The sequence below is a fragment of the Mustelus asterias genome, chromosome 24 (genome assembly GCF_964213995.1).
Source record: "Mustelus asterias chromosome 24, sMusAst1.hap1.1, whole genome shotgun sequence".
Taxonomy (NCBI): domain Eukaryota; kingdom Metazoa; phylum Chordata; class Chondrichthyes; order Carcharhiniformes; family Triakidae; genus Mustelus; species Mustelus asterias.
This window is the reverse complement of record NC_135824.1, coordinates 22,960,181-22,978,777: the sequence shown is the minus strand read 5'-3', so window position 1 is coordinate 22,978,777 and position 18,597 is coordinate 22,960,181. Positions and strand designations below refer to the sequence as shown.

The 18,597-nt window shown below is 41.1% G+C and overlaps 1 protein-coding gene across 4 annotated transcripts in view; it reads left to right on the top strand.

Annotated features, from left to right (window-relative positions):
• tcf12 (transcription factor 12) overlaps window positions 1-18,597 on the top strand; it is a 254,110-nt gene that overhangs the window by 82,474 nt on the left and 153,039 nt on the right. For all 4 annotated transcript variants that reach the window (XR_013500784.1, XM_078241431.1, XM_078241430.1 and 1 more), the window contains exon 5: window positions 6,354-6,456. Coding sequence is in view for 3 of the 4 variants with exons in the window: in XM_078241431.1 (XP_078097557.1) it covers window positions 6,354-6,456 (103 nt within the window). In the remaining variant the exon portion in view is untranslated. The remainder of the gene's footprint in view (window positions 1-6,353; window positions 6,457-18,597) is intronic.

Sequence of the window (18,597 nt, the reverse complement as noted above, 5' to 3'; positions counted from 1 at the left end):
CAGTCTGGGAAATGATAAATGTTCAGTGACTGCTGATCTAATTGTCCCACAGGATTCTGCTTTGTAGACTGCCGAAGTGGTCCTGAGCTGCTTTTTTGTGTATTTCAATGCCCTTCATTCTGCCCCCTGGCCTCTAATTCTGTATATGAGTGCATTCTATTTTGTTGCACTTGCTGTCCTTGCTCAGTCTTTTTGTCATTTGGGATTGGAATCAATGAAAAGCAGTACAGTGAAGGAGACGTTCCTTATGTTCTTTCGATGAAATAGGTCACTTATTACAAACTTAAGGTCAGTTACTGTGTCCTTGCATAAATTTGCAGCTCAGAAAATAGTTTTTAATGTGTGAATAGCTTGAAATTTAAGCCATCAAACATGTACCTATTTTAACCTCACTAATACCTGCGCTAACTCATTTCGAGTGTACTCCATGTTTCAACCATTAGTTACTAAAATCAATGTATCTTCTCTGGCGTTGTGCAGCATATGGGACTTGGAGTGCAATTTTGGATAATTACTGTGGCCTCACTGCAGCCTAAACTGAGGAAGTGTACACCTAACGCTCGGGCAGCAAATTTACTGCAGCAATATCTGACAAAAGTAACGAGTACACAAGGAGTCGACACTAAGAAACAGTAGGGTCTTTAGAGATAGGAACAAGAGTAGGCTATTCAGCCTGCTCTGCCATTCAATATGATGATGGTTGATTGGACACTTCAATGCCTTTAACACAGTATCCCCATAACTCTTTATATTATTGTTACTCAGAAATCTATCAATCTCTACCGCAAACAAACTCAATGACTGAACTTCCATAGCCCTCTGGGGTAAGAGAATTCCAAAAATTTACAACCCTCTGTGTGAAGAAATTTCACACTTGCTCCTAAGTGGCTTCCCCATTACCTTGAAATTGTGCCTGCTGGTTGTAGACTTCCCAACCAACCAAGGGAAGCATCTTGCCTGCATCTACCCTGTCTATTCCTTGAAATATTTTGTAGGTTTCTATGAGATAACCATTCACTCTTCGAAGCTCTTGAAAATACAAGTACGGTTTGCCATCCCCACAAAACAGCTCTGCCATCCCCAGAACAAGTCTGCTGAACCTTCATTGCATCCCCTCTATGGCAATATATCTTCCCTAAGGTAAGGGGACCAAAACAGCACATAATACTTCAGGTGTGGCCTCACCAACACCTGTATATTTGCAATAAAACATCTCTATTCCTATACTCAAATCCTCTTGCTGTCAAGGCCAACAGACAATTTGACTTAATTATCACTTGCTGTACCTCCGTTCTTGTTTGCAGCAACTGATGCACGAGGACAACAAGGTCTTGCTGAATATCCATCTCTCAATATACACCCATTCAAATAATCTGCCTTCCTATTTTTGCTACCAAAATGACTAACCCCTCATTTATCCACATTCTACTGCATCAGAGCTGGCAGCTCTAACTAAGGGTTATCCAGACTCAACGTTGGGTCTATTCTCTCCCTTGATGCTGTCAGACCTGCTGAGATTTTCCAACATTTTCTGTTGTGATTTAAGATTCTGGCACCCGCAGTATTTTGCTTTAATCTTCAACTTCAAGTTACAAACATGTTTGTATTCTTTTCTCATCTGCATTATTTGGGCAATCACTCATCCTTAATCCCATTATATTCTCATGCCTCTTTAAACTGATCCTTTAAAACAAAATAATTGATGGCATGATCAGAAAAAACTTCTTCAAAATAAAAATTGTCTCTATGCTCTCAGTTGATAGTTTAAGGAAATTGCATTTCTCTTCCTTTTGTTCCTGGCTTCAGAGAATCTGAATCAAATTGGCACCACTTTCTGTTTTTTTTTAACAACAATTCTCGTTTGAGTAGGTCATCTGAGCTTGCTAATCATAATAAAAGTTAGTCACAGGGAAAATTTGGCCTGCATTTTACTGTAGTTTCTACTTGACTTAACTGGAGTATGCTCTGGGTTAAATCACTGGTGTGATATTTTTGCTTCCTTCTGCAGGAGATACAGCTAAAGCACTGCATCATCTTCTGTGATTAAGAGCATAGGAAATTAACTGTTCTTTTTGCCTTAAAGCATGAACTGCAGGAGAATCAGATGACAAAATGGCAGTCTGATCCAGGAAGCAACTGTTGTGAGGGTGACAGATTTAAAATGTTATAACCAGACATTAATTAAAGTAATAGCAGTCAAATTTGCTGATTGTTGGAAGACTCCATGTCACATACATAATCATAACATGTGAAATGCATCATCTCACAACCTTATACCAATCACTCTCCTGCGGCATACACATGCCAGAGGGCGTAATCACTTATCTTCACTGCCTTGTGTCCAGTTTTGCTTCTTGCCTCTTTTTGCTCTGCCTCTCTGTGTCTTTGTTTATTTACTTATGGATATGAGGTTGTATTGAATATTTGGTTTGGGAGAGGGACAAAGTAGCTCCTCCCTTCACTTGTGCTTCCTCACAGTCTGATGTCCTCATCATGGCCCCTCGCTCTTGTACTTGCTGAGCTTTTAAATCATCGCTGCTATTGATGCTCCTCTTTCCCCTTAACTACTGGCTCAACTCATCTATCCCCTTCCCTCAGGCTGCCACACAGCACCCACCCCAACAGAGAGTCACTTTTATCTCTTCATTCCTTCCTTCGTTCCCACATGGGTAATTAGCAAGATGCCAGTGAGCCCTCACCTTAAAGCTGTTCCCCATCTCCCAAATTTCATTGTCTGTTCTTTCCGGTTTTCCTTTAAAAGCTGAAGGCAGGTCATCAACCTGGTATTTTTCCCTATGTTTCCCCCATTTTCTCCACAGGTGGAGTCTGATCTGCTGAGTGTTTACATCATTTTCTGTTTTTATTCCTTAAAGATTTATTTAATTTCAAAAATGGCTCTTTTTGATAAATGAGTGAGAAAAGTCTGAATTTCTTTCCATCTCTTTCTCCCACTGTCTCAGATGTGAGCTTTAGATCACCATGTTCTGTTGGTTCAAACCAGTTGGCCACAGAATTCATGTTTTATTGTTAATAGACGTCACACTTTTTTTTTCTCCTTCAATGTATTTCTTTGCTTTTCAAAATTATTCAGAGAAATACTGAACAGAAATGCTAGCAGTGAAAGACATTGCAGACAAAACAGTACAGAGAAAGTTGGTAAATGAGTTAGAAACCACAGTCAAAATTCAGCTCAACTTTGAGGAAAAAAATAAGTCCAAGTCAAGAAAAAATGAGCTCTTCCAAATTTAAATGTAACAAATGCTTTCTTAAGATGCTGAAAGTAGATATAAATTTGAAATTGTGAAATTTGTAATTTCTTCTTTTGCTTATTATCCTTATTTCCAGGATGCTACCTGGAATGGACGGTAGGTCTTATGAGGAAAGGTTGAGGGAACTTGGGATTTTCTCTTTGGAGCAGAGGAGGTTGAGAGGAGACTTGATAGAGGTTTAGAAGATGATGAGGGGGATAGATAGAGTGAACGTTCAAAGACTATTTCCTCGGGTGAATGGAGCGGTAACTAGGGGGCATAACTATAGGGTTCATGGTGGGAGCTATAGGAAGGATGTCCGAGGTAAGTTCTTTACTCAGAGAGTGGTTGGGGTGTGGAATGGACTGCCTGCAGGGATAGTGGAGTCAGAAACTTTAGGAACATTTAAGAAGCTATTGGATAGGCACATGGAGTACTTCAGGATGATAGGGAGGAAATAGCTTGATCTGGGTTTCAGACAAAGCTCGGCACAACGTCGTGGGCTGAAGGGCCTATTCTGTGCTGTACTGTTCTATGTTCATATCTCTGGTTGTGTTATGGTTCAGGTTAGAAACTCCAAAGTGTTTTATGAAGCCCGCCTGAATCATAAGTTTTGCATCTTGAATTTGGCTAGGATAAGCATGAGATGCTTCACTTCAGGTGTGATTCAAATGACCCAGTAGGGAGCTTTGATCAAACAAAGTTTATTTAAGAATATAGTTCACATGTAAGGCAATAAAATTAGCAAGAACTTGCATCAATTACAAACAAGGAACAAAAGAACCGCTGTAATGTCTAACTCTTGATGAATATCTCTAATGTGTTCCAATTAAACCAAAATCCAATGAACACAACCCTTTAAATAGTTTTATCACCACACAGGCTAAAGCTCACTTAATACTGGAATCCATTTCCCTGGGTTGAATGCTGATTTTCAAATTATCTTGAAAACTCGGAGCAGTTTGTGTTTTGAGGACTACCTGTTACTGCAGGATGGCAACAAGACGTGCTTTCAGCTAACTGGTAAAACTTTCAAAATAAAAACGGAGAGAGACCTCTTTCGCCTATGCTTCTAACGCTGCAGCCAAAACAAAATTAAAAACCATCTTTGTCACATGACTGGCACAGTTTTTTCTCCTCTTACCAATGACATCACCCAAGACTGAGAGCTTGCAGAGATCATGATTCTTAAAAAAAAATCTCTTAGAGACACTAACGTCACAGTTGGACAGTTGTAATTGCAGTCGGGAAGAAAAGTACTTGGTGGAAAAATAATTTACTGATCCCTTGACCTGATTAAGCAATCGGGATGATTGATAAATGCTTACGCACAAAAGTCAGTGTGACATAGTCCTTACTGCCACCTACAGGATTACGAGGTACAGCAGATATTGGTTTTTCATGGAATATGCGATCAAGACTTGGTCGTGTTTTTTGTGCCCATGGATGCAATTTAGTCAATGAAGTACTTTTGAAGTGCATCACTGTTGTAATGTCAAAAATATAGCCTTTTCATGTACCAGACATCAATGTGGTAATGATCAAATGATCTGATTTTTGTAATGTTGTTTGAGGGATATATATTGGCCGGGACAGGGGGGATAATTCCCCTCAGTCAAAAGTATGAGCGCTATCAACTGATGCAAAGGTGACGTGGTGTATGCTTTCCCAAATTTCATGTGACATGCAGATGGTAAGTTTGTCAAGAATAATCCCCCCCCTCCATTACAAATAGAGGGGGACATGGGCTGTAACTGTAAGACATGATGTGCAGGTGGAAACAACTGCACGACAAATAATCACGTTGAGTGCGGAACTCCCACTTCTGCCACTGTTCAACTTTGTATTTCTCTTTAATGTTCTGCCTGTCTTTAGAATAAGAATTAACAGCATGACCAGCTCCTAGAGTTTATTCCAATATTGACTGCCATCCAGCTGTTACGGCAGATATTTCCTGCCCCGGTCCTGCCATTGTGCTGATGCCTGAAGTCTGCAATTTTCCATTGCTTGGCTGCATTGCTTTTTAAAACCCTGGTTTCTGAAACAGTGATTATTGTGGATCTGGAAAATGACCCATTGTCGTCACAGCTCTGAATTAGTGTACATTGAAATCAGTTGCCTTCATTCCACTGGTACTCCTGACTTTGGCATATCTAAATGCTCGAGGACTTTGCAGTGAAAACTTTCAAGAAATTGTTATCTATTGATTAGCAAGTTGCAGTTTTTGGGAGCTAATACATGGCGGATGTTATAAATCTGAAATAAAAACAAAAGGATGGAAATACTCAGCAGTCAGGCAGCATTTGTGGAGAGAGATACGTTTCAGCTTGATGAATCTGCAATCAAAGGGCATCAACCTGAAACATGAACTTCACTTCTTTCTCTATGGATACTGTCTGATGTGATTATTTCCAGCATTTCCTGTTTTGGTTCTAGTTTAAGGGAGATCAGATATACCCATGATTTGTGCTGGATACTTGGTGATTTTGTCGTCTCTGATACCTGCGTAAATAATGGATTGGTGTTTGACTCCCTCATCTTTCAGTTTATTGGATGTTTAAAACATTTAGGTATTTGAGCTAATGGTTAATTTAGTCGCTCATTTTGAGCTTTTCAATTTGCCATTTTTAATAGGTATTGATGTATGAGCATGTTGAACAAACAAACTTGCTTCAGACAGGTAAGGGAAAGTTGCCATGGTCCCAAATGACCATAGACTGGTGGTGATTTAACCTGAGGATCACCAGATCTCAAGCGAGGGCAAGGTTGAGAAGGTGGGGCCTTCATGAATAACCTCGGGCAGTACGGGAATTGAACCTGCATTTTTGGCATCACTCTGCATCAATAAACAGTTGTCTAGCAAACTGAGCTATCTATATTTGCTATAATCTTTTTTTAAGAAGTACTCCGCAAGCATCCAACTAAAAATACCTGTGAACTTTGAGTTACTGAGAAATCAGTGAAAGACCTTTGGATATGAACATTAATATACTAAACATAATTTTTGGAAAAATTGAAGTTGACACTTCTGTTTTTCTTGTATTTGTTAGTCTTGAAAGTGATAGATCATTTGACTAATTCATGGATACTGATCTCTTTCCCCAGGCCTTTGCAGACAGTCCTCATTATGGCGAACATTTGAATGAAAGTCGATTAGGATCCCATGAAGGATTGTCACCAACACCGTTCATGAACTCTGGTCTAATAGGTAAGTAGGAATTCTCTTCCAGCTCCCCCACGTAGCCTCTTTGGTCAGAGGCTTTTTAACCATGAGTCATCAGTTGTCTCAATTGTTAGTTAATTCTTTGAGAGACTACGACATCTTTGCAGCTATAATGCCATTGGAACTAACCCTCTTCCCAGTCTTTAAGTTATTTTCATCGTGGAAGACTCTTGCCCAGTCAGTTGTGAAAGATACTTTGCACAAATATGCCTATGAACTTCTTTAAAGAAGCTTGCACCATAGTAGTTAATTTATTTGAGTGAGAGATTATAGATCTCAGGGGTGCTTCTATTTTTAACGATAGTACATGCCATCTCTCCATTTTTGAGATAGCTAATTCTGTTCTGAGTTAAACTGTTGGAGACATTGACAAAATCTAGATGATTAGAAGAAAGTTGTTAATGAATGCTTAAATTCCATCTTATTAGTTCTGTCAGTTAGACTTCTGAGCAAAACCCTCAGTGGTTTATGCTGCTGCCTGAAGGCAGCTTGTTTTCTCTCAAATACCTTCTCTTCCCTCAATCTAAGGTGATCAGTTGTGATATTGAATATGTAGTGGTCTTGATTGGTTGCAAAGCTGTCTTGTTGAGAATAACTTGGTTTGGCTGTTATTTGAAGATTTGATTCAGACTTGTGCTCTGCAAGGAATAAATACTGTTTGTAACCAAACAACCAATGGCCTGCCTATTTCTGTACAAGCCGATCCTTTTTCTACTATTGATCTGCTGAAAAATAAGTTACAATTACCTGCAATTTTAGAAATGCATCTATATTTAATTCTGCCAGTTCTTGTAATGTAACTTCAATCTTGTAACAATTCCATGTGATTTGAATATGTTTAGAAAAACCCTCGTGTTTCCATTGACCATGCAATTCAGTTGATCATAGTGAATTTTTCTGTAGAGTTCTTTCTGAGAAGAAATTAAATTATTTGGAATTTTTCTCGTGTCATTAAATTATTTCATAACTATTTTATTTGTGCGTTTCCGAAAAACAAAAAGCAAACACATTCAACATGATGTGTTACAGCCCTGATTGAAATATCAAGATTGAAATATCTTTGACTTTTTTTGGGTGATCTCAATATTAAAATAGTAAAATAAGGCTCGTGCAAATCCAAATCCCAAAAATCTGCAATTTATTGTCAGAACCTTTTTCCTGTGCTTTGGCCTGGTATTGATTTGAGGGTTAACAATTTTGTTGCCCCCCCCAAACCACCAAACATCTGGAATTTGGACCAAAATTAGGAGCGTTCCCTCCATGTCAACTCCACTGTCACTTATTCATTCTCACAGAATGATAGAGTTCAACCAATGCACTGGACTCCTCCATCACCATCCCTGGGTATATCTGTTGCACTAGCAACACACTCCCACTAGTGGTGGCAGCACAGTATTATACAGTTGGGAGGGGTGACCCAGGGAGCCCATAACATTGCCTCCAACCTGCGTTAAATCTCACGGCAATCGGGTCAAATTTGGGCAACAAATCCTTCTGGTTATGACCTACCACCTTGCTGATGAATTAGCATTACCCCTCTGTGTTTTACATCACTTTGAAGAAGTGCTGAGGGTATAATGGACAAATAATGTTTTGTGGGTGGGGCACTTAATGCCTATAACTGAGTGGCTTGGTAGCACTACTGACAAAGCTGGCTGAGTCCTAAAGGATCAAGTTGCCATGCTGGGCTTGAAGCAGTTGGTGAATGAACAAATATGAGGGGAAAACCCTACTTGACCTCATTGTCACCAGCCAACCTGTCCCAAATGTGAACCACAATGGTAGGAGCGATCACTACGCAATCATTCTGGAGATGAAGTATGCACACAAAGGAGGGAACGTTTGTCACTGGAACGGTTCAAAATTGCTAAAGTGGAAGTGTTAAATAGACTATTGATACTGAAAGGTGACCAAGCACTGGGACTGGATGAGATCCATTTAAGGATATTGAAGGAAATGACAGTAGAGGTACTGGCCATAATCATCTCATCTTCCCTAAACTTGGGTAGATTCCAGAGGACTGGAGAATTGCAAGCATTACTCACTTGTGCAAAAGTTGCAAGGAATAGTCTAGCAATTACAGACTAGTCAGTTCAACTTGGGTGGTAGGGAAGCTTCTAGAAACCATTATTGGGATAGAATTAATAGTCACAAGGAAACATGTGGGTCGATTACAAAGAGCCAGCATGGATTTCTTGAGGGAAAATAATGTTCAGCCAACTTAACTGGATTTTTGAAGAAGTAACAGAGTGTTAATGAGGGTAGGGTTAATGAGGGTAATGCTACTGATGTGGTGTACATGGACTTTCGGAAGGCACTCAAAATCGATACAGTACTGCACAACAGATTTGAGAAAAATAATTGCTACTGCCCTTTTATTCTTTGGGCTATGTGGATACAAAATTGGTTAGGTCATCGAGCATTGAAGGTGGCAGGACAGGTGGAGAGAATAGTTGGTAAAGCATACAGTATCCTAGGGGTTTTATTGATAGTGACATAGAATAGAGGGGCAAGGAAATTGTGCTCAACTTGCACAAGACGCTAGTTGGACCTAGAGTATTGTGTATAGTTTCAGGCGTCACACTTTAGGAAGGATATGAGCGCATTGGAAAGATTGCAGCAAAAATTTCACAAGAATGGTTCCCAGGGATGAGACACTTCAGTTATGAGAATAGGTTGGAGAGGTTGGTGCTGTTGTCCTTGGAGACAAGAAGGCTGAGGAAATTTGCTCAAAATCATGAGGCTGGATAGAGTAGATGGGAAGAAACTGTATCCTCTCATAAAAGGATCAGGAAAGTGAGGGCACAGACTTAAAGTGATTTGCAAAATAAGCAAATGTGATGTGAGGAAAAAACTTTTTCTCACAGCAAGTGGTTCTGGTCTGGAAAGCACTGTCTTGAAGTGTGGTGAAAGCAAGTTCAATCGAGGCATTCAAGTGGGCACTAGATCATTATTTGAATAGAAACAATGCGTAAGGGAGAATGGCGCTAAATCTTGTTCTCATTTGGAGAGCCGGTGCAGGCACAATGGGCTGAACGACCTCTTGCACCGCAACAATTCTGTGAATTCAGCAAGGAAGAAGGCGGCTCCATGAGCATCCCCATCCTCAATAATGACAGAGCACAGCATCAGTGCAAAAGCCAAGGCTGCTGCATTCGCAATCATCATCAGCCAAAAGTGCCAAGTGGTTAACCATCTCTGCCTCTTCCTGAGGGCCCTTTCATCACAGATGCTAATTTGATTTGCTCCACATGATATTAAGAAATGGCTGATGGCACTGGGTACAGCAAAGGCTATGGATCCAAACAAAGTTCTGCCTGTAGTGCTAAACACCTAGGTTCCAGAATCAACTGTGTCTCTAGCTAATTTGTTCCAATACAAATACAAAACTGGCATCTACCTGACAAAAGCAGTTAAGTACCCAGTATGTCCTATCCAAAAAAATCAGGACAAATTCATTCTGGCCAATTATCACCCACTGTTTTATTCTGAATCATCAGTAAAGAGAAGGTGGTGTGATTGGCAGTGCTTTCACATGGCACTTTATCACCAATAACTCACAATGCTGAGTTCTGGTTCTGCTCAACGATCTTGGATCAGACATGGACAGAACTGCAGAATTCCAGAGTTGAGGTATGACTGTGACTTTGACATCAAGGTAGGGTTTAATCCAATGTGTCAAACTGAAGTCAGTAGAAATGGGGGCAGAACTCCAATGGATGGAGTCCCATCTAGCGTAATGCAAAATAGTTGTGATTATTGAAGAGACCAATTCAGCCCCAAGAGATTGCTGCGGAGGAGTTCCTCAGGGTGCCGGCTTTTCATCAGAAAATTTTGGAAGGAAAATGAAGCAAGAAAACAAGGCAACGTTTAAAAGATTGGCATGGGAATTAGAATATAATTGCTGAGAGATAATTGGTTTAAGTGTGATAAGTTTTAACAAGTGTGGCAACTCCTGAAGGTTATCATGCATGTTGTCTGATTACATTACAGCTGATGCTGTATTTATGAAAATTCATTCTCAAAGTTGGCTGTATTACCTTTAAATTCTTCATAATAGAGGCAAATGTACTGTTGGCAATTCATTCAAGTACTGGGGTCATGTTGTCTACTTGTGTATACAAATTTCTGCTCTACCCCGAGGCGCACAACAATGGCAGTATCCCTCTGCTACCCACCCTCGCTATAGTGGAACAGATTTTTGACGTATAACTGATAACTGCAATAAAAAGAGTAGTACTGCAATGCCTCTGAAATTCAGAGCACTGATCGTCTGCAAATTGTACTGTTGCATTTTTTTATTCATTTAGGAATGACCTCATTACTCACTAATAATCGAAGGAAAATGGACTGACCTTCATTGTGCAAGCAGAAATATTACATTTTTACATAAGATGCAAATTTTAGTTATTCAAGATAAGTCATTGGCTGCAAAGAAACAAGCAACTATACACAGCAGCAGCTTGTGTTTTTGTACTGCCTCTAACTTCATAAAAATGCACTAATATACTTCAGAGGCGAAGAAAACCATGAAAAAAAAACCAAGTAAACCTAGCCAAAAAGGTGGTTTGGAGAGAATTTGGGTGTAAGCACTGATGGCAATGGTGGAATGAAGGGATGGGGTGGATGCATAAGAGGACAAAGTCAGAGCTGAGGAGTTGGTGATTCTAGGGCTGGGCGAGTTTAGAAATGGGCAAGCGTGAAACCAAGAATGAATTTAAACCTTGAGAGATGGAGCTTTTAAAAATGAATTATGGAATGAGCAGTTACTGTCGGTCAGAGAAGTGGGACTTAAAGTTTAAAGTTTATTTATTAGTCATATTGCAGTAACACTGCAATGAAGCTACCGTGAAATTCCCCCAGTCGCCACACTCCGGCGCCTGTTTGGGTCAATGCACCAAATCAGCACGTTTTTCAGACTGTGGGAGGAAACCAAAGCACTCCGAGAAAACCCACGCAGGCAGTGACCCAAGCTGGCACTGAGAGGCAGCAGTGCTAACCACTGCCAGTGTGTTGTAATGAAGAAGGTCAGGGTTGAAATGTGAAGTACGTAACAAGTTTCATTCAGCCTGAGATGATGCTTGGGGAGGAAGATGGGATTGGTGGAACGTGGACCTAGTTTGTTGCAGGAATTGAACGTGATGGCTTCAGTTTTCCCTGTGTGGAGTTTGCCCGTTCTCCCCCATGACTGCGTGGGTTTCCTCCCGAACTCTGTGTGGGATCGGTTAATTGGCCATGCTAACTTGCCATTTAGGGGAATATGGGCGGCACGGTAGCGCACTGGTTAGCACTGTTGCTTCACAGCTCCAGGGACCTGGGTTCGATTCCTGGCTTGGGTCACTGTCTGTGTGGAGTTTGCACATTCTCCTCGTGTCTGCGTGGGTTTCCTCCGGGTGCTCTGGTTTCCTCCCACAGTCCAAAGATGTGTGGGTTAGATTGATTGGACATGCTAAAATTGCCCCTTAGTGTCCTGAGATGCGTAGGTTAGAGGAATTAGCGGGTAAAATGTGTAGGGATATGGGGATAGGGCCTCAGTGGGATTGTGGTCGGTGCAGACTCGATGGGCTAGATGGCCTCTTTCTGCACTGTCGGGTTTCTATGATTCTATGATGTGAGATTACGAGGATAGGACCTGGGTGGGGTTGTTGTTGGTGCCAGATCGATGGGCTGAATGGTCTCCTTCTGCACTGTAGGAATTCTACGATTCCTAGTAAGTTGAAAATTGGATGTTGTATCAACAATTCTGATCATAGAGGCCAAAATAGCATTTGTATAACTAGTTTACAAATACGATAGATGAAGTGTAAAGACAGTTGTTGAAATGTTCATATGGGAGGTAAGTTTATCAGATAATTAAACATAATAGATTTTGTGATCATATTATAATAACTCGAGTTCTTGTGACTTAACTGGAACAATTGTTTTCTTATGTTGGAATGGCAGTTTGGTTGTGGCTCATGATCAAAAAGTTTGGAAAACCAGTTACGTCGTTGAAATATTTAAACACCACTTCCTTGTATGCGTCTTCTTACCGTGTGTGGTAAAAGCCACCTTCCTGCAGATTGTTGTTATGCCAAATACCTGTTATATTTACACTGAGCTTAAAAGTAAATTATGAAACTGTACGAATTTCTGGCTTCCCTCTCCTTTCACACAGCAATTCGACTTTGTGGTTGAGTGAAATACTTTTGGAGAGGTACAGACAGTGTTCTGTTACATAATCAAAAGGAATATGATTTCCTTCCCAAGAATGATTTCATTTTCTGAGCTTGCTCAGTCTCTGTACAGGAGCTTGTAATTTTTCCTTGATTTGGCACATATCAGCAGGAACTCGCTTGGACATGATACTAAGATTGATAGTTTCCTGAGCACCTAGCATTTATAGAATGTTGCCAATGCAGCTCTCGTGAGATGCTTAGTGGTACAAAATCCTGAGCTGCAGCTAGATATTTGAGAAGGCCATAAAGGACAGGAAGCAGCTCTGATCTGTGCTAATTGCCATTTAACTGTCCTCTGATCAGTATATATTTCATTTCTACGTACTCTTTTTTTTGTTCAGAAGATTTTTCTGTTTTTTAAACCATTGCCCTACACACTTTTAAGGCTTGTGCATAAATGTGACCAAGGTGTTGAAATAGTGAGCACATCTGTGGAGTCATAATGCGACAGGGGTTAGCATCTTGGGGAGTAAAGGGAGGGGAAAGAATCACAGGACAAATGTGAGGCAGCAATAAGAAAAGGAAGTTGGCTAATCAGTGAGGCATGAAAGATGAAGGTCTGAGTCGTTGAGCAGGCTTGAAACCCTTTTGTACCTGTGCTCCTATGTGTTCTAGAACTATCTACATTGAGAAATTCCTCTTTTCATCTTCCCCACCGTTGCATTGTCTGACTTTTATCCAACTGAAGCCTTGCTCTTTTCTGGCAAGTTATGGATTGACATACCATGGTTAAGCTTCCAATTTGATGGTATATCCTTGTAGTTTGTGTATGAGTGGCTTACCAGGAGTTACACGGGTGCACCACCAACTTGGAAGCTTAACCTTGGTTATATGATATGTCAATCCATGACCAGAGAGATTCTGGTGGGATTATCACTGGACTATTAATCCAGAACCTCAGCTAATGTGATGGGGTCCCGGGTTTGAATCCTGCCACGGCAGATGGTGGAATTTGAATTCAATTTTTTTTTTAAAATCTGGAATTTAAGAATCTACTGATGACCATGAAATCATGGTTGATTTTTGGAAAAACCCATCTCGTTCACTAATGTCTTTTATGGAAGGAAATCTGTCACTTTGCCTGGCCTACATGTGACTCCAGAACCACAGCCCTCTGGACAAGGGTAACTAGGGATGGGCAGTAAATGCTGGCCAACCAGTGATGCCCATGTCCCATTAATGAATTAAACAAAAAAATTAAAACTAGACTGGAAAGAAAAACAATGATAGATGAAAACAGGAACTCTAATTGGGAGAAAAAGGTGAAAATATTCATTTCATAAAGATATATGTGGAAAAATATCTTGCCTTGCTAAGAAATGTTCATGCATTAGAGCAGGAGCATGGGTTAAGTTTTTTTTTTATATACTTGACTAGAAATGCCAATGGGATGGGAGAGAATCCGAGACGTATGTGTGTCATTCTGGCACAGTACCTGGCAAATGCCTCAAGCCATACATTTATGCCAGCTTGGGTTGAGGCTGTCCAGCTGCCCTTGTTGAAAGATGGTGCTTGGCTGGGGAAGCTGACTAGAACGGAGAAGAAAACTGAAATTTATAAAAACAAAATGCAGCAAATTTGAAATCAAAGCACACAATGCTGATAATGCCAGACCTACAGATGGTCATTGACCTGAAACACTTGTGGCTTTCGCCACAGATGCTGCTTGACCTTGGGTGGCACAGTGGTTAACATTGCTGCCTTACAGCGGCAGAGACCTGGGTTCAATTCCAGCCTCAGATAACTGTCTGTGTGGCGTTCGCACATTCTTCCCGTGTCTGCGTGGGTTTCCTCCTGGTGCTCCGGTTTCCTCCCACAGTCCAAAGATGTGCGGGTTAGGTTGATTGGCCATGCTAAATTGCCCCTTAGTTTCAGGGGATTAGCAGGGTAAATACTTGGTTACGGGAATGGGGCCCGGGTGGTTTTGTTGTTGCTGCAGCCTCGATGGGCCGAATGGATTCCTGCGCTGTAGGGATTCTAAGACCTGCTGAGTATTTGCAGCATTTTCTCTTTATATTATTGAAATTTCATATCTAATTTCACCAATTGAATTAGTGCACAAGTTCTGTAAAATGTGAATATATTGTATGGTGTCCAATTAAATAATTTTAGGCTTAAATATTCCGTGCATTTGACTAAGGGGGGAACTCTTGGAGACTGAACACTCCCTTTAGAATGTGGTGAATGATCGACTTGCCTTAAATGGACTTGACAAGTTTTTTTATGAAGCCAATTTTCCTAAAAGCACTCCCTTGAACGGGTTTCCCTTTCTACCAGGCACCTCCACTGATTTCAGTCACTGTGCATCCTGAAATGGTTTCAGATTCAACAGAGAGGTTCAGGTGGGGGGAAATGAGTGTGGAGCATGTTTTCAAGTAATGCTGTAGGGCCAGCAAATGAAATTTACATTGCTTATCTAAAGTTAGGTTTTCCTGGGTTGGGGTACTGTGGAGTGGATTTTGGACCAGTTTGACATTTATGCTGCCTCCTGTTGTTCTGGGCTACTCCTTGTAGATACTTTAAATGGGGTTAGAAGCATAGAAGATAGGAGCAGAAGGAGGCCATTCGGCCCTTCGAGCCTGCTCCACCATTCATTACAATCATACAACTCAATAGCCTAATCCTGCTTTCTCCCCATAACCTTTTAATCCCGTTTGCCCCAAGTACTATATCTAACCACCTCTTGAATACATTCAATGTTTTGGCATCAACTACTTCCTGTGCTAATGAATTCCACAGTCCCATCATTCTTTGGGTGAAGAAATGTCTCCTCACCTCCGTCCTAAATGGTCTACACTGTACCCTCAGATTGTGACCCCTGGTTCTGGACACCCCCATCTACCGTGTCGAGTCCTGTTAGAACTTTGTAAGCCCCCCGCGCCCCCCTCTCCAAAACCCCCATTTGTCTGAACTCCAGCGAAAACAATCCTGACCGAGTCAATTTCTCCTCGTACATAGTCCTGCCATCCCTGGAATCAGCCTGGTAAACCTTTGCTGTACTCCCTCGAGAGCAAGAACATCCTCCTTCAGAAAAGGAGACCAAAACTGGATACACTATTCTAGGTGTGGCCTCACCAAGACCCTGTATAATTGCAACAACACATCCCTGATTCTGTACTCTAAAGCCTCGCGATAAAGGCCATTTGCTGCCTTTACAGCCTGCTGCACCTGTATGCTCGCCGTCAGTGACTAGTGTACGAAGAAACCCAGGTCCGCTGCACACTCCCCTCTCCAAATTTACAGAAAGAGGCCATTCGGCCCATCAAGTATGCACAGATTCTCTGAAAGAGCGTACTACCCAGAACCTCCCCTGTGCCCTTGTGGATTTACCATGGCTAATCCACCGAACTATGCACCTTCTAAGGGGTACTTTAGCATGGCCAATCCACCTCACCTGCATGTCTTTGGACTGTGGGAGGGTTATCTCTGGCAAGGTTTTGGGTTCAAGTCTCACTCCATTTCTGTTCAAAAATGGAGGCTGCCAATGCTGTGTAGTCTGATGTGCACCCGTTTCATGGATTAGATGTTAAACCAGAGCCACACCCCCTGCCTGCTCTGAGAGCCCCCCCCCCCCCCCCCCCCACCCCTCGGCCTGCTCTGAGAGCCCCCCCCCCCCCCCCCCCCCCGGCCTGCTCTGAGAGCTCTCCCCCCCCCCCCCCCGGCCTGCTCTGAGAGAGCCCCGCCCCCCCCCCCCCCGCCTGCCCTGATGCTGCAAACAAAAAATCCAATGGTACTATTTTGAAGAAGAACATGGTTGTTATCCCTGATGTCCTGACCACCTTTTATCTCTCAATCAACATAAAAAGCAAATTGTCTTGTACCACTCACGTTGCTGTTCGTTGAAGTTTGCTGTGTACAAAATTGGCTCCCATGTTTCCTGCATTACAACAGTGGCGAGAAGTGAAAAATTACTTAATTGGCGGGAAAGCTTTAAGACACTTGGTGGATGTGAAAAGCACTATAAATGCCAGCCTTTCTTTCTGTAATTTTAAGGAAAATTCATGTTTCCATCAAGTCTTGAAGACTATAATATTTGCTTTCATCAATAATAGACAAGTAATTGTTGCATCTCCAGAATTTATTCATCTTTTTAATTAATTCTAGACACGAGCTGGGAGCTTAGGCCTCGTAAACTACTCCACCATGGCTGATCTGATTGTAACCTTAATTCCTGTGTACTCCCTAGCTTATCAAGGGCATGAAAGGTTATCTATCATAGTCTTAAAAATATTCAAAGACTCCTTCCAGTGGAAGAGTTCCAAAGAAACTCAAAACTAATCTGAAAAATGTTAACTTGGTGTTGAGACGATTTACTGAAAAATCTTTCATCTGTCTCAAACTGGCAATCCCTTATTTTTAAACAGTGATCCCTAATTTTAGATTCTCCCACAGGAGGAATATTTTTGACTTATATATGTTTTGACTTTGTTTTGCCATCTTTTGACTTTGTTTTGCCATCTTTTGAAAAGATTTGGTTTTTATGTTGCATTGTACTTTCACCTCCCTCCCTCTGTCACTCCATGTACACCTTGGAACATTCACTTCGAAGTAGTTAGTTTGCACTCTTTCCAAGAACAATTCTTCTGGGATTTAACAGTAGGTCACGAATTGAAGCACCAGAAGTCTTGTTAATTGCATTTTTCTTTCCCCCCCTCCCTGATTTAAGGAAGAACACGGATTCACTCGATGCCTCCCACTATTCTTGAATTAGGTCAGAGACCTGGTATTTAGGGTCTGCGATCTGTGCAGTAACATGTTGTTACTCCCTTGCTTGTTGTAAGCTTGAAAGGTAGTTATTTTAAAGCCCAGATTTTGTCAGGCAATTTGGCCATATGTTGTGAGCCTCTTTGACAAAATCCCATTTCTATCTTCGTATTCAACATTGTAAATCTTCAACTGTGATGTATGTGAGCATTATTGTCATTTCTACACGTCTTTGTTCATTGATGGAGAAATGCTTACATATCACGTTCGTAAGGAAAATGAAGTAGCTGATCTCAACCCGTCCAACTTCATAATCAAATCAAATTCTTTGCTTCTGTAATCTTTCTGTATCATTGTAACCTTACAATTCTTCAGATGTAAATTGAAGTAAAAATGTATGTCCTATGCAGAAATATATTTTGTGTAGCTGCACGCAACTTGGTAATCTGTATCCCGAGGAATCTCTTGTTTGCATTGGGTGACTTTCAAGTCCTGCTGAATTGGTTTCTTTGCTAAATCGTGTGAATGCTGAGGGAGTATTTATGCTGGTTTAAACCCCAGAGGACAGGGCTGTGATGCGGAGTTAATGCAGTTGAGGTCTCTTGTAAATTCGAGGCAACTTGAACCAATTTGCTTTGAGAAGGGTGATAGATAATACTATCTACAATTTTACCTCTGTAATATTATCTGCTCATTTTAACAAATCAAGTTAGCACACCAACTTGGAACAACTTTAACTTGAAATCTGCAGTGCATGCAAGAATATTTTTAGAAAATGATACCATTACTTTCGTTCCTAGGTATTCATTTACAAAAGATGCTGTGATGGGTGAGTTGCTGCATGAGAAGGGTGAACTTCAGTGGGCTAAATTTCTTTTCAATCCTAACTGTTCCGTTGGAACCTTTAACATTCTGATACTTTTATATCGCAATAATTCTTGTTCCATAAATTTGTTTTGAGAGATTATTTTCGTGATCATGCTTGTGAATCAAATTTTACTGCCTACTCCAATTAACCGTTGTACATTTCAGCTTCTCATGACCCCAGCAATCTATTAGTGCTGCTGCTTAAAGAACTTGCATTTGAATAGCACCCTTTTTGAACTCGGGACATCTCAGGTGCTTTACAGCAAATGAAGTACTTTTGAAGTTTGGCCACCGTTGTAAAATAGGAAGCACAGCAGCTAATTTGTGCACAGCAAGG